At 42.5% G+C, this 15,393-nt stretch overlaps 2 protein-coding genes across 2 annotated transcripts in view; both read right to left on the bottom strand.

The window, feature by feature from the left end:
• Nucleotides 1-613: 613 nt before the first annotated feature.
• ccl20b (chemokine (C-C motif) ligand 20b) lies at nucleotides 614-2,202 on the bottom strand. Its single transcript, XM_024000636.2, has 4 exons — nucleotides 1,998-2,202; nucleotides 1,781-1,883; nucleotides 1,515-1,592; nucleotides 614-1,300 (listed from the first exon to the last, which is right to left on the bottom strand). The coding sequence occupies exons 1-4, from the start codon at nucleotides 2,074-2,076 to the stop codon at nucleotides 1,258-1,260; spliced, it is 303 nt and encodes a 100-aa protein (XP_023856404.2). The 5' UTR covers nucleotides 2,077-2,202; the 3' UTR covers nucleotides 614-1,257.
• A 3,066-nt stretch (nucleotides 2,203-5,268) lies between these two features.
• map3k15 (mitogen-activated protein kinase kinase kinase 15) overlaps nucleotides 5,269-15,393 on the bottom strand; it is a 36,809-nt gene continuing 26,684 nt past the window's right edge. Inside the window, 10 exon segments of the mRNA XM_070446799.1 lie at nucleotides 5,269-8,049; nucleotides 8,366-8,442; nucleotides 10,303-10,409; nucleotides 10,624-10,647; nucleotides 10,650-10,735; nucleotides 11,136-11,382; nucleotides 11,474-11,579; nucleotides 14,680-14,865; nucleotides 15,078-15,143; nucleotides 15,275-15,386. Of these exon segments, the coding sequence (XP_070302900.1) occupies nucleotides 7,959-8,049; nucleotides 8,366-8,442; nucleotides 10,303-10,409; nucleotides 10,624-10,647; nucleotides 10,650-10,735; nucleotides 11,136-11,382; nucleotides 11,474-11,579; nucleotides 14,680-14,865; nucleotides 15,078-15,143; nucleotides 15,275-15,386 (1,102 nt within the window). The 3' untranslated portion in view covers nucleotides 5,269-7,958.

Below are 15,393 nucleotides of genomic sequence, written 5' to 3'. Positions count from 1 at the left end.
AGCTGGAAGTGCTAACTAATAATTTCACCCTCTTCCATAGCTGTTTGCGAGCTACAAATGCATTTGGAGTTACAACGATAGATACATCAAGATAGCTAAATAGCTAATAATGAAGTTAGCAAGCTGGTTATATTTAATTCACCTAGCTAGTTATACAGTATGTACAGTTAGCTAACTAGTGAACATTACGTTAGCAGCTCATTTGAGTTAGCCTGCAGACTATGTTTCTGGAGCAAGCTAGTTAATAATACATCGTTTTTGATCAACATATATTTACTTAGCTGAATAGGTTCTTCCACTTCCTCCGTTTTCTAGATCTTTAGAAAAACTAAATAATGGGCAATCTTCCCTAAGTTTCCGGTGGTAGCAAAACGCATCCAGCCAGGTGGGCGATTGGAGGACTTTGGTCCTCCGGTGTGGCGCTCTGTACGGTTGCTAGGTGATTTGTGACGCAACTACAAGCCCTCTATAGTGACTGCTGTAGATAGTAGGTAGGTGAACAAGGACACAAGGTAGCAAAAAAGTATAATTTATCAAATAAAAAATATATATTTTTAAAGGACACAAGGAAGCAAAAATAAGCATACCATTGATAGGCCTATTCATGCATGTGTGCATGCGTCTGTGTTGGATATCCCTCCCTACACTCTTAAATGTTTTGTGTGGATGATAATGGCATTTTTAGCTTTATATTGTTGTCACATACCGGTAGCCTAGTACACATACAATAAGAGTACAGTATTTCAAATACCCATTTTATTATCTATTTCATAGCTCTGAGCTTAAAGTAAGTACACTTCAGTAAAACTCATATAGAGATTTGGACACTTTGGAAATACAAAGTTAAAAGGTTTCTCTGGCTTCAATCGGAGAGAGGATATGAAACATCAACACAAAAATATTCTGTTGTACTCTGTGTGAAAACTATGTTTTAATGTTTCTACATGCGTATCACTTGCTGTTTATAAAACATCTATATGCGTATCAGAAATACTACACTTGCTGTTTATAAAACAGAACAACAACGATGATAAATACAGTTATTATACACAAACTGAGATGAAACTCAAACTACCTCAGAATCACAGATATGATGAAAAATAATCACTTATATTAAATAATTTCAGCATCTTAACCTTCATGAATCTCTCTGTATATTGAGATATATTGCTGTTTGTCTCAGTAAAATATAACATTATATGAATAATATATTACATGGTGTTCTGTAATGAAAGCCCTCTCCACGGCAACATGAGTTCAGACCCTTTTCTTCAGTTGGGATTTCTTTCTCCTGACCTTGCTATGAACAAAACACACACACACACACACACACACACACACAACACACAACACACAACACACACACACACACACCACACACACACACACAACACAACACACACACACACACACACACACACACACACACACACACACACACACACAAAGAGTTAGACAAAGATACACACCAATTTTCAATGCTTACATGCCTACACATGCACAAGTGTACTCACCGCAGACAACGTAGTACCCTCTTGGTCCAGTCTATAGAGGGGTCAGCACACACAAACTTGTTTCTTCGATTCTGGAAGCTGCAACAACACAGTACAATGTCAACACACATTACACACACACAGTGACTGAATGTCAATTGTCTTTCCTCGGATCCTCTCTCCTTGCTTCCGATTGCATTGGAGAAGGAGAAGATAAGAGGAATCAAGGAAATACCAGCCACTATTCTACACACAATGTGCTAGGATGTGATTGGAGGATGACTCACATGACAGCGTTGAGGTCACACGAGGAAGTAATGTCCTGGAAGGTGTAGCCTTTCAGCGATCGGCAGTGCACCGGACGCTGAGTGAACTTCAGACAGCAGTCCGCTACACACAAACACATACGTTTTTTTTTTCTGTGTGTCAGCAAGAGACATTGCGTGCATGTATTTGTACTAAGGTTCACGTGCATATATAGCATGTGTGTGTGTTGGCACTCACCCGATTGTGTGGTGGGAATGAGGGTGATGATGAGGAGAGAGAACAGCGCAGCCAGGACACACACTCTACAGCTTATCATCCTAATCTTCAGATGGGTCCCAAAGAGATGCTGAGAAAGGGGGCGAGAGAGAAAGTGTTTTTCAATAGAGTTGAGAGAGAGTGAGAGAGATTGTGTTTCTGACTGGGATTTGGAGCTCCTTAAGTAGGGCACTGGCTGGAGTTTCCCAACAGGTGATAGCAATGCCATGGAAAGTATTGTCAGGGGGTGGGGAGGTGGGGGGAACTGTGGGTGTGCAAGTGGGGTTATTAGGTTGTTGAAGGACTGTTGGTATGCTCATATGTGGGCTCTGCCAGAGAAAGTTACTTTTGTTCTCCACTTCCTCCTTGACTGCAGGTTAATGATCATATTTCCTTCCACTGAAAGATAGGACTGGAATGTGAGCAGAGTGTGGGAGTAGAACGGCACAATCTTAACTGAGGAGTGTGAAAACAGTTCAATGAATGGGAGTTGATGTCATGGCTATTCTGTCCAGTGTCATAATGACATCATCTTCTGGTAGTAAAATGGTGTTCTGGTTGAGAAGACATCATATCACCCAATTACAACCAGGTTACTTTCTAGACCAGGGCTGCCCAATTCTGGACTCGTAGGGCCTAAACACTTCTGTTTTTTGTTTCTACCTGATAGTTAATTTCACTCACCTGGTATCCCAGGTCTGAATTAGTCCCTTATTAGGAGAGGATGAAAACCAGAAGTGTTTCGTCCCTCCAGGACCAGATTTGGCAGCCCTGTTCTACTCGTCCAATTAGACGTCAGTTAAGACTAAAAGCTAAGCTTCTGACAGAGGTTGCGTTATGTTCATCCGGTTCAGGTTTGATCAGTTTAACCTCTAAAAGTCCAGGGGGAAACACATTGAATAATGCATTCATAAATGGCAAAAAAGACAATCAAAAAATAAATCATAAGGAATAAGGTTTTGAAGTGTCTGTCCTATATCCAGGAGGTATAAGAAAGCTCAGGAAATATATACATATTTTTTTTTACACATATTTGACACATATTCAACCCCTTATTTTTATTGGCACAAAACTACCTCCATTTGTTTGTATGGGTTACCTTCAGACGAGTCCATTGACACTTGTGGAGGCCAAACCGTACAGACGTTTTCGATAGAAGACCGATTTTTGGGATGTCTCATGGTTTCTCATAGTAGGCCACACAAGTTCACAGAACGGGACCGCCGTGCGCTGAAGTGCGTAGCAGGTAAAAAATAATCTGCCCTCGGTTGCAACACTCACTACCGAGTTCCAAGCTGCCTCTGGAAGCAAAGTCAACACAAGAACTGTTCGTCGGGGGCATCAGAACAACAAGCCTAAGAACACCATGCGCAATGCCAAGTGTTGGCTGGAGTGGTGTACAGCTCGCCTCCATTGGACTCTGGAGCACTGGAAACGCATTCTCTGGTGATGAATCACGCTTCACCATCTGGCAGTCCGACGGACAAATCTGTGTTTGGAGGACGCCAGGAGAAGGCTACCTACCCCAATGCATAGTGCCTACTGTAAAGTTTGGTGGAGGAGGAATAATGGCCTGGGGCTGTTTTTCATGATTCGGACTAGGCCCCTTAGTTCCATTGTACGCTACAGCATACAATGACATTCTAGATGATTCTGTGCTTCCAACAGTTTGGGGAAGGCCCTTTCCTGTTTCAGCATAACAATGTCCCTGTGCACAAAGCGATGTCCATATAAAAATGGCTTGTTGAGATTGGTGTGAAGAAATTGACTGGCCTGCACAGAGCCCTGACCTCAACCCCATCGAACACCTTTGGGATGAACTGGATCGCCGACTGCGAGCAAGGACTAATTGCTCAACATCAGTGCCCGACTTCAATAATACTCTTCTGGCTGAATGGAAGCAAGTCCCGACATCAATGTTCCAACATCTAGTGGATAGCCTTCCCAGAAGAGTGGAGGCTGTTATAGCAGAAAAGGGGGGACCAACTCCATATTAATGTCCATCATTTTGGAATGAGATGTTCGATGAGCAGGTGTCCACATACCTTTGGTCATGTAGAGTATTTCTATCTTAAATTGGCAGATTTTGATGAGGATTTCTGTATTATGTCACTTAGATTGACCCACCAGTGCATCAATGGACTCTTAAGGATTAAGGTCATGTTCAGTTTCATGTCATGGGGTCATGTGACAATGGCTGATTTAACATGCTGTAGATGTGTTTATAGCCTACAACATCTTCTTGCATCATTCTTCCTCCACACCGGGAGTGTACGTGTGTGTGTGTGTGTGTGTGTGTGTGTGTGTGTGGTGTGTGTGTGTGTGTGTGTGTGTGTGTGTGTGTGTGAGAGAGAGAGTGTGTGCGTGCGAATTAGTAGTTCGAACACTGGTTTCACCTATGTAGGTGGACTCACCTGAACTCTAACCTGTGTAGGCATGATAAAGTGTGTATGTACACGTTTTATTGTGTGTGATGAAATCCAACCGGCGTAGGGACCCAACATTGGAAACTTTAGACAGAGGCCCTGCACTTCCGTGCAGAGAGAGGCTATAAAAGCTGAGCTATCTATGAATAGCTGAACTGCTGTCTCTATTCTCAACAGATATGGTGACACTTAATGAAGACATTCATAGGCCTTTATTTTTTATTTTAGGAGAGTGGAGATTCACCTTACATAAATGACATGTTGTAGTTAAGATACAGTGCATTTCGAAAAGTATTCAGACCCCTTGACTTTTTCCACATTTTGTTATGTTAGCCTTATTCTAAAATTGATTAAATAAATGATTTACCTCATCAATCTACACACAATACCCCATAATGACAAAGCAAAAACAGGTTTTTAGATTTTTTTGCAAATGTATTAACAAATAAAAAACTGAAATACCTTCAGACCCTTTGCTATGAGAGTCGAAATTGAGCTCAGGTGCATCCTGTTTCCATTGATCATCCTTGAGATGTCTCTACAACTTGATTGGAATTCACCTGTTGTAAATTCAATTGATTGGACATGATTTGGAAAGGCATATCTATATATAAGGTCCCACATAGCAAAAACCAAGCCATGAGGTCGAAGGAATTGTCCGTAGAGCTCCGAGACAAGGATTGTGTCGAGGCACAGATCTGGGGAAGGGTACCAAAAAATGTCTGCAGTATTGAAGGTCCCCAAGAACACAGTGGCCTCCATCATTCTTAAATGGAAGAAGTTTGGAACCACCAAGCCACTTCCTAGAGCAATCGGGGGAGAAGGGCCTTTGTCAGGGAGGTGACCAAGAACCCGATGGTCACTCTGACAGAGCTCCAGAGTTTCTCTTTGGAGATGGGAGAACCTTCCTGAAGAACAACCATCTCTGCAGCACTCCACCAATCAGGCCTTTATGGTAGAGTGGCCAGACGGAAGCCACTCTTCAGTAAAAGGCACATGACAGCCCGCTTGGTATTTGCCAAAAGGCACCTAAAGGACTCTGAGACCATGAGAAATAAGATTCTCTGGTCTGATGAAACCAAGATTGAACTCTTTGGCCTGAATGCCAAACGTCACGTCTGGAGGAAACCTGGCACCATACCTACGATGAAGCATGGTGATGGCAGCATCATGCTGTGGGGATGTTTTTCAGTGGCGGGGACTGGGAGACTAGTCAGGATTGAGGGAAAGAGGAACAGAGCAAAGTACAGAGAGATCCTTGATAAAAACCTGATCCAGTGCATACAGCCAAGACAACACAGGGGTGGCTTTGGGACTGACTGAATGTCCTTGTGTGACCCAGCCAGAGCCCAGACTTGAACATCTCTGGAGAGACCTGTAAATAGCTGTGCAGCGACCCTCCCCATCCAACCTGACAGAACTTGAGAGGATAAGCAGAGAAGAATGGGAGAAACTCCCCAAATACAGGTATGCCAAGATTGTAGCATCATACCCAAGAAGACTCAAGGCTGTAAATGCTGCCAAAGGTGCTTCAACAAAGTACTGAGTAAAGGGTCTGAAGACTTATGTAAATGTTATACTTTATTATTTTATTAAGTAAATATTTGAATATTTCAGTTTTTAATTTTTAATACATTTGCAAACATTTCTTAAAACCTGTTTTTGCTTTGTCATTATGGGGTATTTTGTATAGATTGATGAGGGAAAAAACTATTTCATAAATTTTAGAATAAGGCTGTAACGTCACAAAATGTGGAAAGGGTTAAGGGGTCTGAATACTTTCGAATGCACTGTAGATCAGGAAAACAGAGAGGGTAAGAGGTTAGGAGGAGTCAAAGTGTGAGTGGTGGACTCAGGGACTGAATCACGATCTCCGGTGGGGAATAGCACTTGTGTATAGAGCCGGAAGTGTTACTCACTAAAGCACGGCTCTACACCATAAGTCCATTATAAGGCCTAGACACGCACACACACACACGATAATCACCCAAGGTCAGAGTAGAGCGTAATCAGATCCAGAGAGAGATAGTTGATCTTCAGCAGCAGGAAGGGATGGTGTTGGTGTTATCAGGGGCATTCTTAGAACATCCAACATTCTATAAATAACCACAGAGTTGTAGGTCTAAAAATAGTAACACAAATAAGGACTATGTGGCTTTATGACTCTGGACCCACAGGGATGTAATCCAGGGGAAACACCTTTATTCACCTTTTTATTTGGTGAATCGCATTCAATCACCTACTACACAATATCAGTATTAGCCTTACTTACCGCCTGTCATCTGGACTGTTGTTCAGCGTTTACCCACCTTTTCTACCACTATGCCCTGCTACTGACATCATACCAACACCATCAACCAGACCTCTGATCTTTACCCTATATCTGTCTGCATTTTATAGATCCTAACTTACTTGATCTATTTTATCAACTGAGTGTTGTCTCTGTTAATAATGAGTGCATCTGAACTGAGGGTGTGTGTTTACAGAATGTTGTGGGGATGCTTTCCACAGGAGTTTCCCTTTCGGAGTGCGTGTGTTTGCTCTTTAAAACTCTGGTCAATGTTTATCTCAGGGTTAATCTCTCGTTAACCCTCAGAACAAAAACGTACCAGAAAGTAGTCATGGTTACCGCATAGTTTCTTAATATTATGCAAGTACAGGCTTATTTTTCAAGAACCAATGAGTATATATCATTTATTGAAATGACCTTGGAACAGCTGTAAATCTTGCATATTGCACCTTTAAAGTAACACATTGAAATCACATGAAGACATCTGAAACATGAACACAGCTGGACTAAAACATGAAAAGCCACAGACCTGTGCTAACTACAAACACAGTTCTACACTATAGACCTCTATACTATACACCTCACTATACAGAATTAGAGAGACCAAAAAATAAACACTACATTACAGACTGGTTGTGTGTGTAACTAAATGCCCACTGCCTCTCTTGGCTAGGCCACAAACTTCCTGGTGCAATACAGGACCAATGAGCAGGCAGAATTTGACATGGGACGAAACCTAAGAAGCCCGTGGGGTGTACATAACACACACACACACACACTCAATCACACACTCAATCAAACACATACACACAACAGTTTGGTCTGTGTGTGCGTGTGTGTATGCATAGAAATAGAATGAATAGAATGGGTTTGCAACCTCTAACCTTGGCAATTTGACTGGTAATAATGGGTACACTTGCAATGGCTACCTGGTATTGTGATGCAATAATTCCCATGGTAATATAGAATGTTCATTCAAATGATGCTAACTGATGTGGCTCATGGAATGTATTTTTTTGTAATGTCAGTTGAGTTGATTCAACAAATCACAACACAGATTGATGGGTACACTTCCAGCTTTCACTTCCTGCTTTGCCCCTATGGGTACACTTGCAATGGCTGCCTGCCCAACCATTATGCCATCATTGACTTGAATGGGGACGCTCGTTCTATTCATTTTATTTCTGTGTGTGCGTGTGTTAAGGCAGTCGTAGTTCATGTATCCCATCATCCGTCATCTTTGGAGTCATCCCTTGTCAGCCTCTCTCGCTCTCTGTGCCTCTGGATACCTCGCCATATACGACATAGCACCCCACCCCTTCTCACACACACACACACACACACACACACACACACACACACACACACACACACACACACACACACACACACACACACACACAGAGAGAGAGAGAGAGAAAAAAAAAAATACAGTATTACTTAAAGTGTGTTGCCACAGGTTCTACTACGTGATGATACACACACACACAGGCACACATACATGCAATGAAACACACACACACACACACACACACACACACACACACACACACACACACACACACACACACACACACACACACACACACAATGACACACAGAAAAACACAATGACACACACACAGAGTAGTTACCGTAGGCGTAGGTAGCGCAGGTCCTCCTTAGTGACATCATTAAGGACATCGCTCAGCGTGTACTCCTCCATTACAAACTGAGACAGAAACATCAACTACATAGAACCATACTATAACCAGTATACAACCATACCAGAGGAGGCTGGTGGGGGGAGCTATAGGAGGATGGGCTCATTGTAATGGCTGGAATGGAATACATGGAAAGGAGTCAAAGATGTGGTTTCCATATGTTTGATGTATTTGATACCATTCATTTTTCTTTCTGCTTGCATTTTGTATTGATATTGATGTGTGTATTTTCTGTAATGAATTCAGGGCTCATCTGTAAAAGACACCTTGGTCTCAGTAGGACTCCCTGATAAAATAAAGGTTAAATAAAATGTATCCCATTCCAGCCTTTACAATGAGCCCATCCTCCTATAGCTCCTCTCACCAGCCTCCTCTGAACTATACTACAACTCAACTATATAACTGATATATGAACATACAACAGTTAAAGAGCGGACATGGGATGTAATAAACTAAACAACCAATGGCAAACTCAACTCAATAACCAATAAAAACACGACCTACACATAAACACTGACACACGCAAGGATGAAATTGTGGTGTAGATATTGGGGGGGGACAAACAGTAGACGGGGGTCCTCCCCCAGAATTWGTTTTTAAATATATAAAATGCATTTCCTGCAATTCTACACAGTTTGACATTACTTATTATGCCTGTCTTGAAGGTTATTTTGAAGGGTATACGGAGGGGTATTTTGAAAACCAAGTATAAGTGCAACTTGCATTTCAACACATTTTGCCATGGGGCAGATTTTTTTTGTTGCACTTTTATAATGCTATTCTAAACATTTTATCATGAGTCTTAGAGAAAATATTGCAGTTTTAAAGCAAATTTCCTGCAATTCTATACATTTTGTCATGGGGCAGAGAGAAATGTGTGCTGTTTTATAGCTCATCTCATGCTATTCTTCACATTTACCATGAGGATGAGAGAACATTTTGCAGTTTTAAAGCCAATTTCCTGATACTCTACAAATTTTGCCATAAAGCTGAGAGAAACTGTTGCAGTTTTAAATTAACTGTCCATCAAAAAATGTATATTCTGTTAACTCATACCCAAATAAAGTTTTTGGCTCATTCTATACTGGTATTTGTGGCCAATGCATAAATTGGTGGGAAAAAAACCCCACCTCGAAATTATATCTCAAACAGACCATTTCAAAAAATGATTGCTATTTCCTCATAGAGGAGCTGGCCAATCAGCGGTCTACTCGCATGAATATTTTTATTGATCGGTATACGCCAACGCCATTCTGTTGTTGGGGTACGCCCACACCAATCCAACACAGAAAATATGCTTTTAACATACTTAATTACCATTTTTTGGAAGAAAATCTATTGTAATTAGTTATAGGTCATATTTCATAGAAATCAGTAAACACTGGACAGTTACTTTAAAGGTTTACTTTGTGCAGAAATGCAAAAATATCATATTTAAACTGTATAACTGATCAATACACCATCATACCAGGTAATTTAATGCTATTGAACGAATAAGACACTTGGCCAAAGAAGTGACATTTCTTGCCGATCTCTACAGCTTCCATCCAAAAACATATCCTGTGAAATGACATCAATAGCTTATCTAACGAATAAACTACATCTGTCGCAGCACGCATTACCAGAATGACACATTGTGCCCAAAGTCGACCGTTAAGGCTAATTTCCTCAAATTCTACACATTTTCCCATCGCTTATGACGTGTTCATATGCTATCTGGAGGGCCCCCAACCCATTTATTTATTTTAAAGAAATTATTGGGGGGACAAATGGACCTGTTCTGAATATTGTGGGGGACATGTCCCCCCATCCCCAGTGGCAATTTCACCCATGGACCCACAACACAAACACAATGTAGATGGATCAACCTTGTCTATGGTGTCTGCATCCGCACTCTGGTCTTTCAGCCAATCAGTGAGCTGCTTATCAGGCTCGTGGTCAACTGGGACTTGGAAGATAGAGGGAGGAGGAACGTCTGAAAAAGAAAAAGAGAGATGGAGAGAGAGAGAGATGGGGGAGAGACGAGATGATCATGAGAGAGTTACCAGGATCAGTGTGTTGGTGTGTTGTTGTGTGGGTGTGTGTGTGTGTGTGTGTGTGTGTGTGTGTGTGGTGTGTGTGTGTGTGTGTGTGTGTGTGTGTGTGGTGTGTGTGTGTGTGTGTGTGTGTGTGTGGTGTGTGTGTGTGACCTAGGGGTCTGTATCTGACCCTACCAGCTCTAGGTCATGTTGTCTTTGCTGTAGTGTTGTCTTCAGGACCTGCTGGTACTCTCTCTCCCTGTGCAGCAGTTCCTCCAACAACCTGCAGGGGGCAGAACAGGACAGCCATTCCACATATTTGTTCTATTCCATTACTTGGGCTCGAGGTGCTACAAGGCCACTTCATTCATAATCCTCTATTCATCAAGCCCTCTATCTTGAAGCACTTAGGTTCATTCATTTTAAGTAGGTAAGACAACTCTGATCAACATAAATAGAAACCTCAGCCTCTCTTCATTGGTATGTGTGTATGTGTATACACTATACAGTATTTATCTGTGTGTGTGTGTGTGTGTGCATGTGTGTATATCATAATACAGTATTTATGTGTGTGTGTGATACAACTGATTATGTTTGGATTCCAGGACTCAGTGAGAACCCACACACACACACACACACACACACACACACACACACACACACACACACACACACACACACACCGGTTGGTCTCCTGTTTGAGCCGGCCCAACTGGGCTCCAAGAGGCTGTGAGCGCTGAGGCGGAGGCGGGGAGGAGAGGGCGGAGCTGAGCGTACTGACTGCTGAGGTCACCACGGGTTCGGGGGTCACAGCAGGGTCGTCTGGAGGCGTGACCAATACAGGGCCAAACTCTGCCTCCTCCTCCTCTTCCTCCTCCTCCTTATCTGGTCCCTCGCTCTCTGAGGCCGGGCCGAAGTGGGTCTGGAGCTCTACAGGGAGAGTTAAAGGTCAGGGGTGAAGGGTTAGGTTGCTACAATTCAGCAAGTTTTTTTATTGAGCGCTTTAGCAGTACCCACATACCCGGTATGAGGATGGTGACTGCAGCCTGTACTGCTCGTCTGATGATGTTGTCCATAGCAAACATCCAGTGAGGTTTAATATGATGGTTCCTCAGGACCTTGTTCACCTTGAACACACACACACACACACAAAATGAGCTCCAAAAGTATTGGGGCAGTGACACATTGTTGTTGTCTTGGCTCTGTACTCCAGCACATTGGAATTGGTTATGGGGTTAAAGTGCAGACTGTCAGCATTCATTTGAAGGTATTTTCAATTATACCACTTTTTGTACATATACCCCCCATTTTAGGGGACCAAAAGTATTGGGAAAGCATACAGACCTGCTTTAACTCAGCAACATTTGTGGGTTTTCAAGCATGAACTGCTCGTTTCAAGTCCTGCCACAACATCTCAATTGGGATTAGGTCTGGACTTTGACTAGGCTATTCCAAAACTTCCCATTTGTTGCTTTTTAACCATTTACATGTKGACTTGTGTTGGATCATTGTCTTGCATCAGCTCACAGACGGATGGCCTGACAGTCTCTTGCAGAATTCTCTGATACAGAGCAGAATTCATGGTTCCTTCTATTAAGGCAAGTCATCCAGGTCCTGAGGCAGCAAAGCATCCCCAAACCATCACACTNAGAATTCTCTGATACAGAGCAGAATTCATGGTTCCTTCTATTAAGGCAAGTCATCCAGGTCCTGAGGCAGCAAAGCATCCCCAAACCATCACACTATCACCACCATGCTTGACCGTTGGTATGAGGTTTTTACTGTGGAATGCAGTGTTTGGTTTTCACCAGACATAATGGGACCCATCTCATCCAAGAAGTTGACTCAAGTTTGCCAAAAAGCACCAGGAAGCACCTGGATGATCATCAAGACTCTTGGAAGAATGTTTTTTAGACAGATGAGTAAAAAGTATAACCTTTTGGACGACATGGGCCCCATTATGCGTGGCGAAAACCAAACACTGCATTCCACAGTAAGAACTGTCAAGCATGGTGGTGGTAGTGTAAAAGGGCAGTTCATGCTTGAAAACCCACAAATGTCGCAGAGTTAAAGCGGTTCTGCATGGAAGAGTGGGCCGAAATTCCTCCACAGCGATGTGAAAGACTGAGCAACTTCTACAGAAAACATTTGGTTGAAGTCATTGCAGCTAAATGTGACACAACCCGTTATTGAGTAACGGGGCAATTACTGTTTCACATAGAGGKATTGGGTGTTACATTTGTTAATTAAATAAATATATTTTTGTTGTTGTTATTTGTAAACTCAGGTTGCCTTTATCTAATATTAGGTTTTGGGTGAAGATCTGATAACGTTCAGTATCAAAAAGATCTAATATAAAGAAAATCAGAAAGGGGGCAAATACTTTTTCACAGCACTGTATATGTGTATTAAAGTACAGTGATTACGTCAAGCTTGGGACTCTACAAACTTGTTGGATGCATTTGCTGTTTGTTTTGGTTGTTTCAGATTATTTTGTGCCCAAAATAAATTAATGGTAAATAATGTATTGTGTCATTTTGGAGTCATTTTTATTGTAAATAAGAATATAATGTTTCTAAACACTTCTACATTAATCTGGATGTGACCATTATTCAGAGTAGTCCTGCGTACAGTGCATTTGTAAAGTATTCAGACCATTTGACTTTTTCCACATTTTGTTACTTTACAGCCTTATTCTAAAATTGATTAAATATATATATATTTTCTCATCAATCTACACACAATACCCCATAATGAAAAAGCAAAAAAACGATTTTTAGAAATGTTTGCAAATGTATTACAAATAAAAGTAAAGTATTCAGACCCTTTGCTATGAGATTCGAAATTGAGCTCAGGTGCARCCTGTTTCCATTGATCATCCTTGAGATTTTTCTACAACTTTATTGGAGTCTGCCTGTGTTCAATTCACTTGATTGGACATGATTTGGAAAGGCACAAACCTGTCTACATAAGGTCCCACAGTTGACAGTGCATGTCAGAGCAAAAACCAAGCCATGAGGTCGAACGATTTGTCCATAGAGCTCCAAACAGGATCATGTCGAGGCACAGATCTGGGGAAGGGTACCAAAACATTTCTGCAGAATTGAAGGTCCCCAAGAACACAGTGACCTCAATCATTCTTAATGGGAAGAAGTTTGGAACCKCCAWYACTCTTCCTAGAGCTGGCCGCCCGGCCAAACTGAGCAATCAGGGGAGAAGGGCCTTGGTCAGGTAGGTGACCAAGAACCCGATGGTCACTCTGACAGAGCTCCAGAGTTCCTCTATCGAGATGGGAGAACCTTCCTGAAGGACAACCATCTCTACAGCACTCCACCAATAAGGCCGTTATGGTAGAGTAGCCAGACGGAAGCCACTCCTCAGTAAAAGGCACATGACAGCCCGCTTGGAGTTTGCCAAAAAGCACCTAAAGGACTCTCAGGCCATGAGAAACAAGATTCTCTGTTCTGAAGAAACCAAGATTGAACTCTTTGGCCTGAATGCCAAGTGTCACGTCTAGAGGAAACCTGGCACCATCCCTAAGGTGAAGCATGGTGGCGGCAGCATCATGCTGTGGGGATGTTTTTCAGCAGCAAGGACTGGGAGACTAGTCAGGATCGAGGGAAAGAAGAACAGAGCAAAGTACAGAGAGATCCTTGATAAAAACCWGCTCCAGAGTGCTCAGGACCTCAGTCTGAGGCAAAGGTTCAACTTCCAACAGGACAACGACCCGAAGTACACAGCCAAGTCAACGCAGGAGTGGCTTCGGGACAATATTCTGAATGTCCTTGAGTGGCCCAGCCAGAGCCCGGACTTTAACCCGATCGAACATCTCTGGAGAGATCTGAAAATAGCTGTGCAGCYACGCTCCCSATCCAACCTGACAGAGCTTGAAAGTATCTGCAGAGAAGAATAGGAGAAACTCCCCAAATACAGGTGTGCTAAGCTTGTAGCATCATACCCAAGAAGACTCGAGGCTGTAATCATTGACAAAGGTGCTTTAACAAAGTACTGAGTAAAGGGTCTGAAAACTTATGTAAATGTTATACTTTATTTTTTATTTTTAAGAAAACGCTTTTTGCTTGCCATTATGGGGTATTGTGTGTAGATTGATGAGGGGGAACAACGATGTTAGAATAGGGCTGTTACGTAACAAAATGTGGAAAAAGTCAAGGGATCTGAATACTTTCCGAAAGGATTGTATGTGTGCACGCGTGTGTGTGTTCTCACTGAATCCTGGAAGCCGAAAAGAACCAGTTGTATCTGGTTGATGGATGTGGAGTCGAAGTCTAGGTCCAGTTTGAGTTTGGAGATGGTTGTTGCCATGACGCGTCGCTCCGGGGAGTGGATGAAATCTCTCAGGATACAGATGATCTGTTTAATGTGGTCCACGGAGAGCTGCAACTCCTCACTGCCCTACAAACACACACACCAAACACACACACCAAACACACACACCAAACACACACACACCAAACACACACGCACACAGAGGGAGAAAGAAGTAGAAGATTGTGGCAATATCTGGTTGCTCTTTCTTTAATCAATTCACAATTTTATTTATTTTCTCTCTCTCACACACAAACACGCACACACACACACACACACACACACACACACACACACACCTGTATGTGGTTCTCCAGGAGGTTGGAGATTACTTTGTCCTGGTCCTCGTTTAGGACCTTGTAGAGGAGAGAGATGTTAATGAATTGTAGAGGAGAGAGATGTTAATGAATTGTAGAGGAGAGAGATGTTAATACACACCACACACACCACACACAACAACACACACACACAACACCACACACACACAAGAACAAACCCCCACCACGACACCACACAATGGTCTCCTGTTGAAGCCGCGCCAACTGGGCTCAAGAGGTGTGAGCGCTGAGGCGGAGCGGGAGGAGAGGGCGAGCTGAGCGTACTGACTGCTGAGGG

Source organism: Salvelinus sp. IW2-2015, linkage group LG14 (genome assembly GCF_002910315.2).
Source record: "Salvelinus sp. IW2-2015 linkage group LG14, ASM291031v2, whole genome shotgun sequence".
Classification (NCBI taxonomy): domain Eukaryota; kingdom Metazoa; phylum Chordata; class Actinopteri; order Salmoniformes; family Salmonidae; genus Salvelinus; species Salvelinus sp. IW2-2015.
Note: the sequence above shows the minus strand (reverse complement) of the source record. Positions and strands in the feature narration are given on the sequence as shown.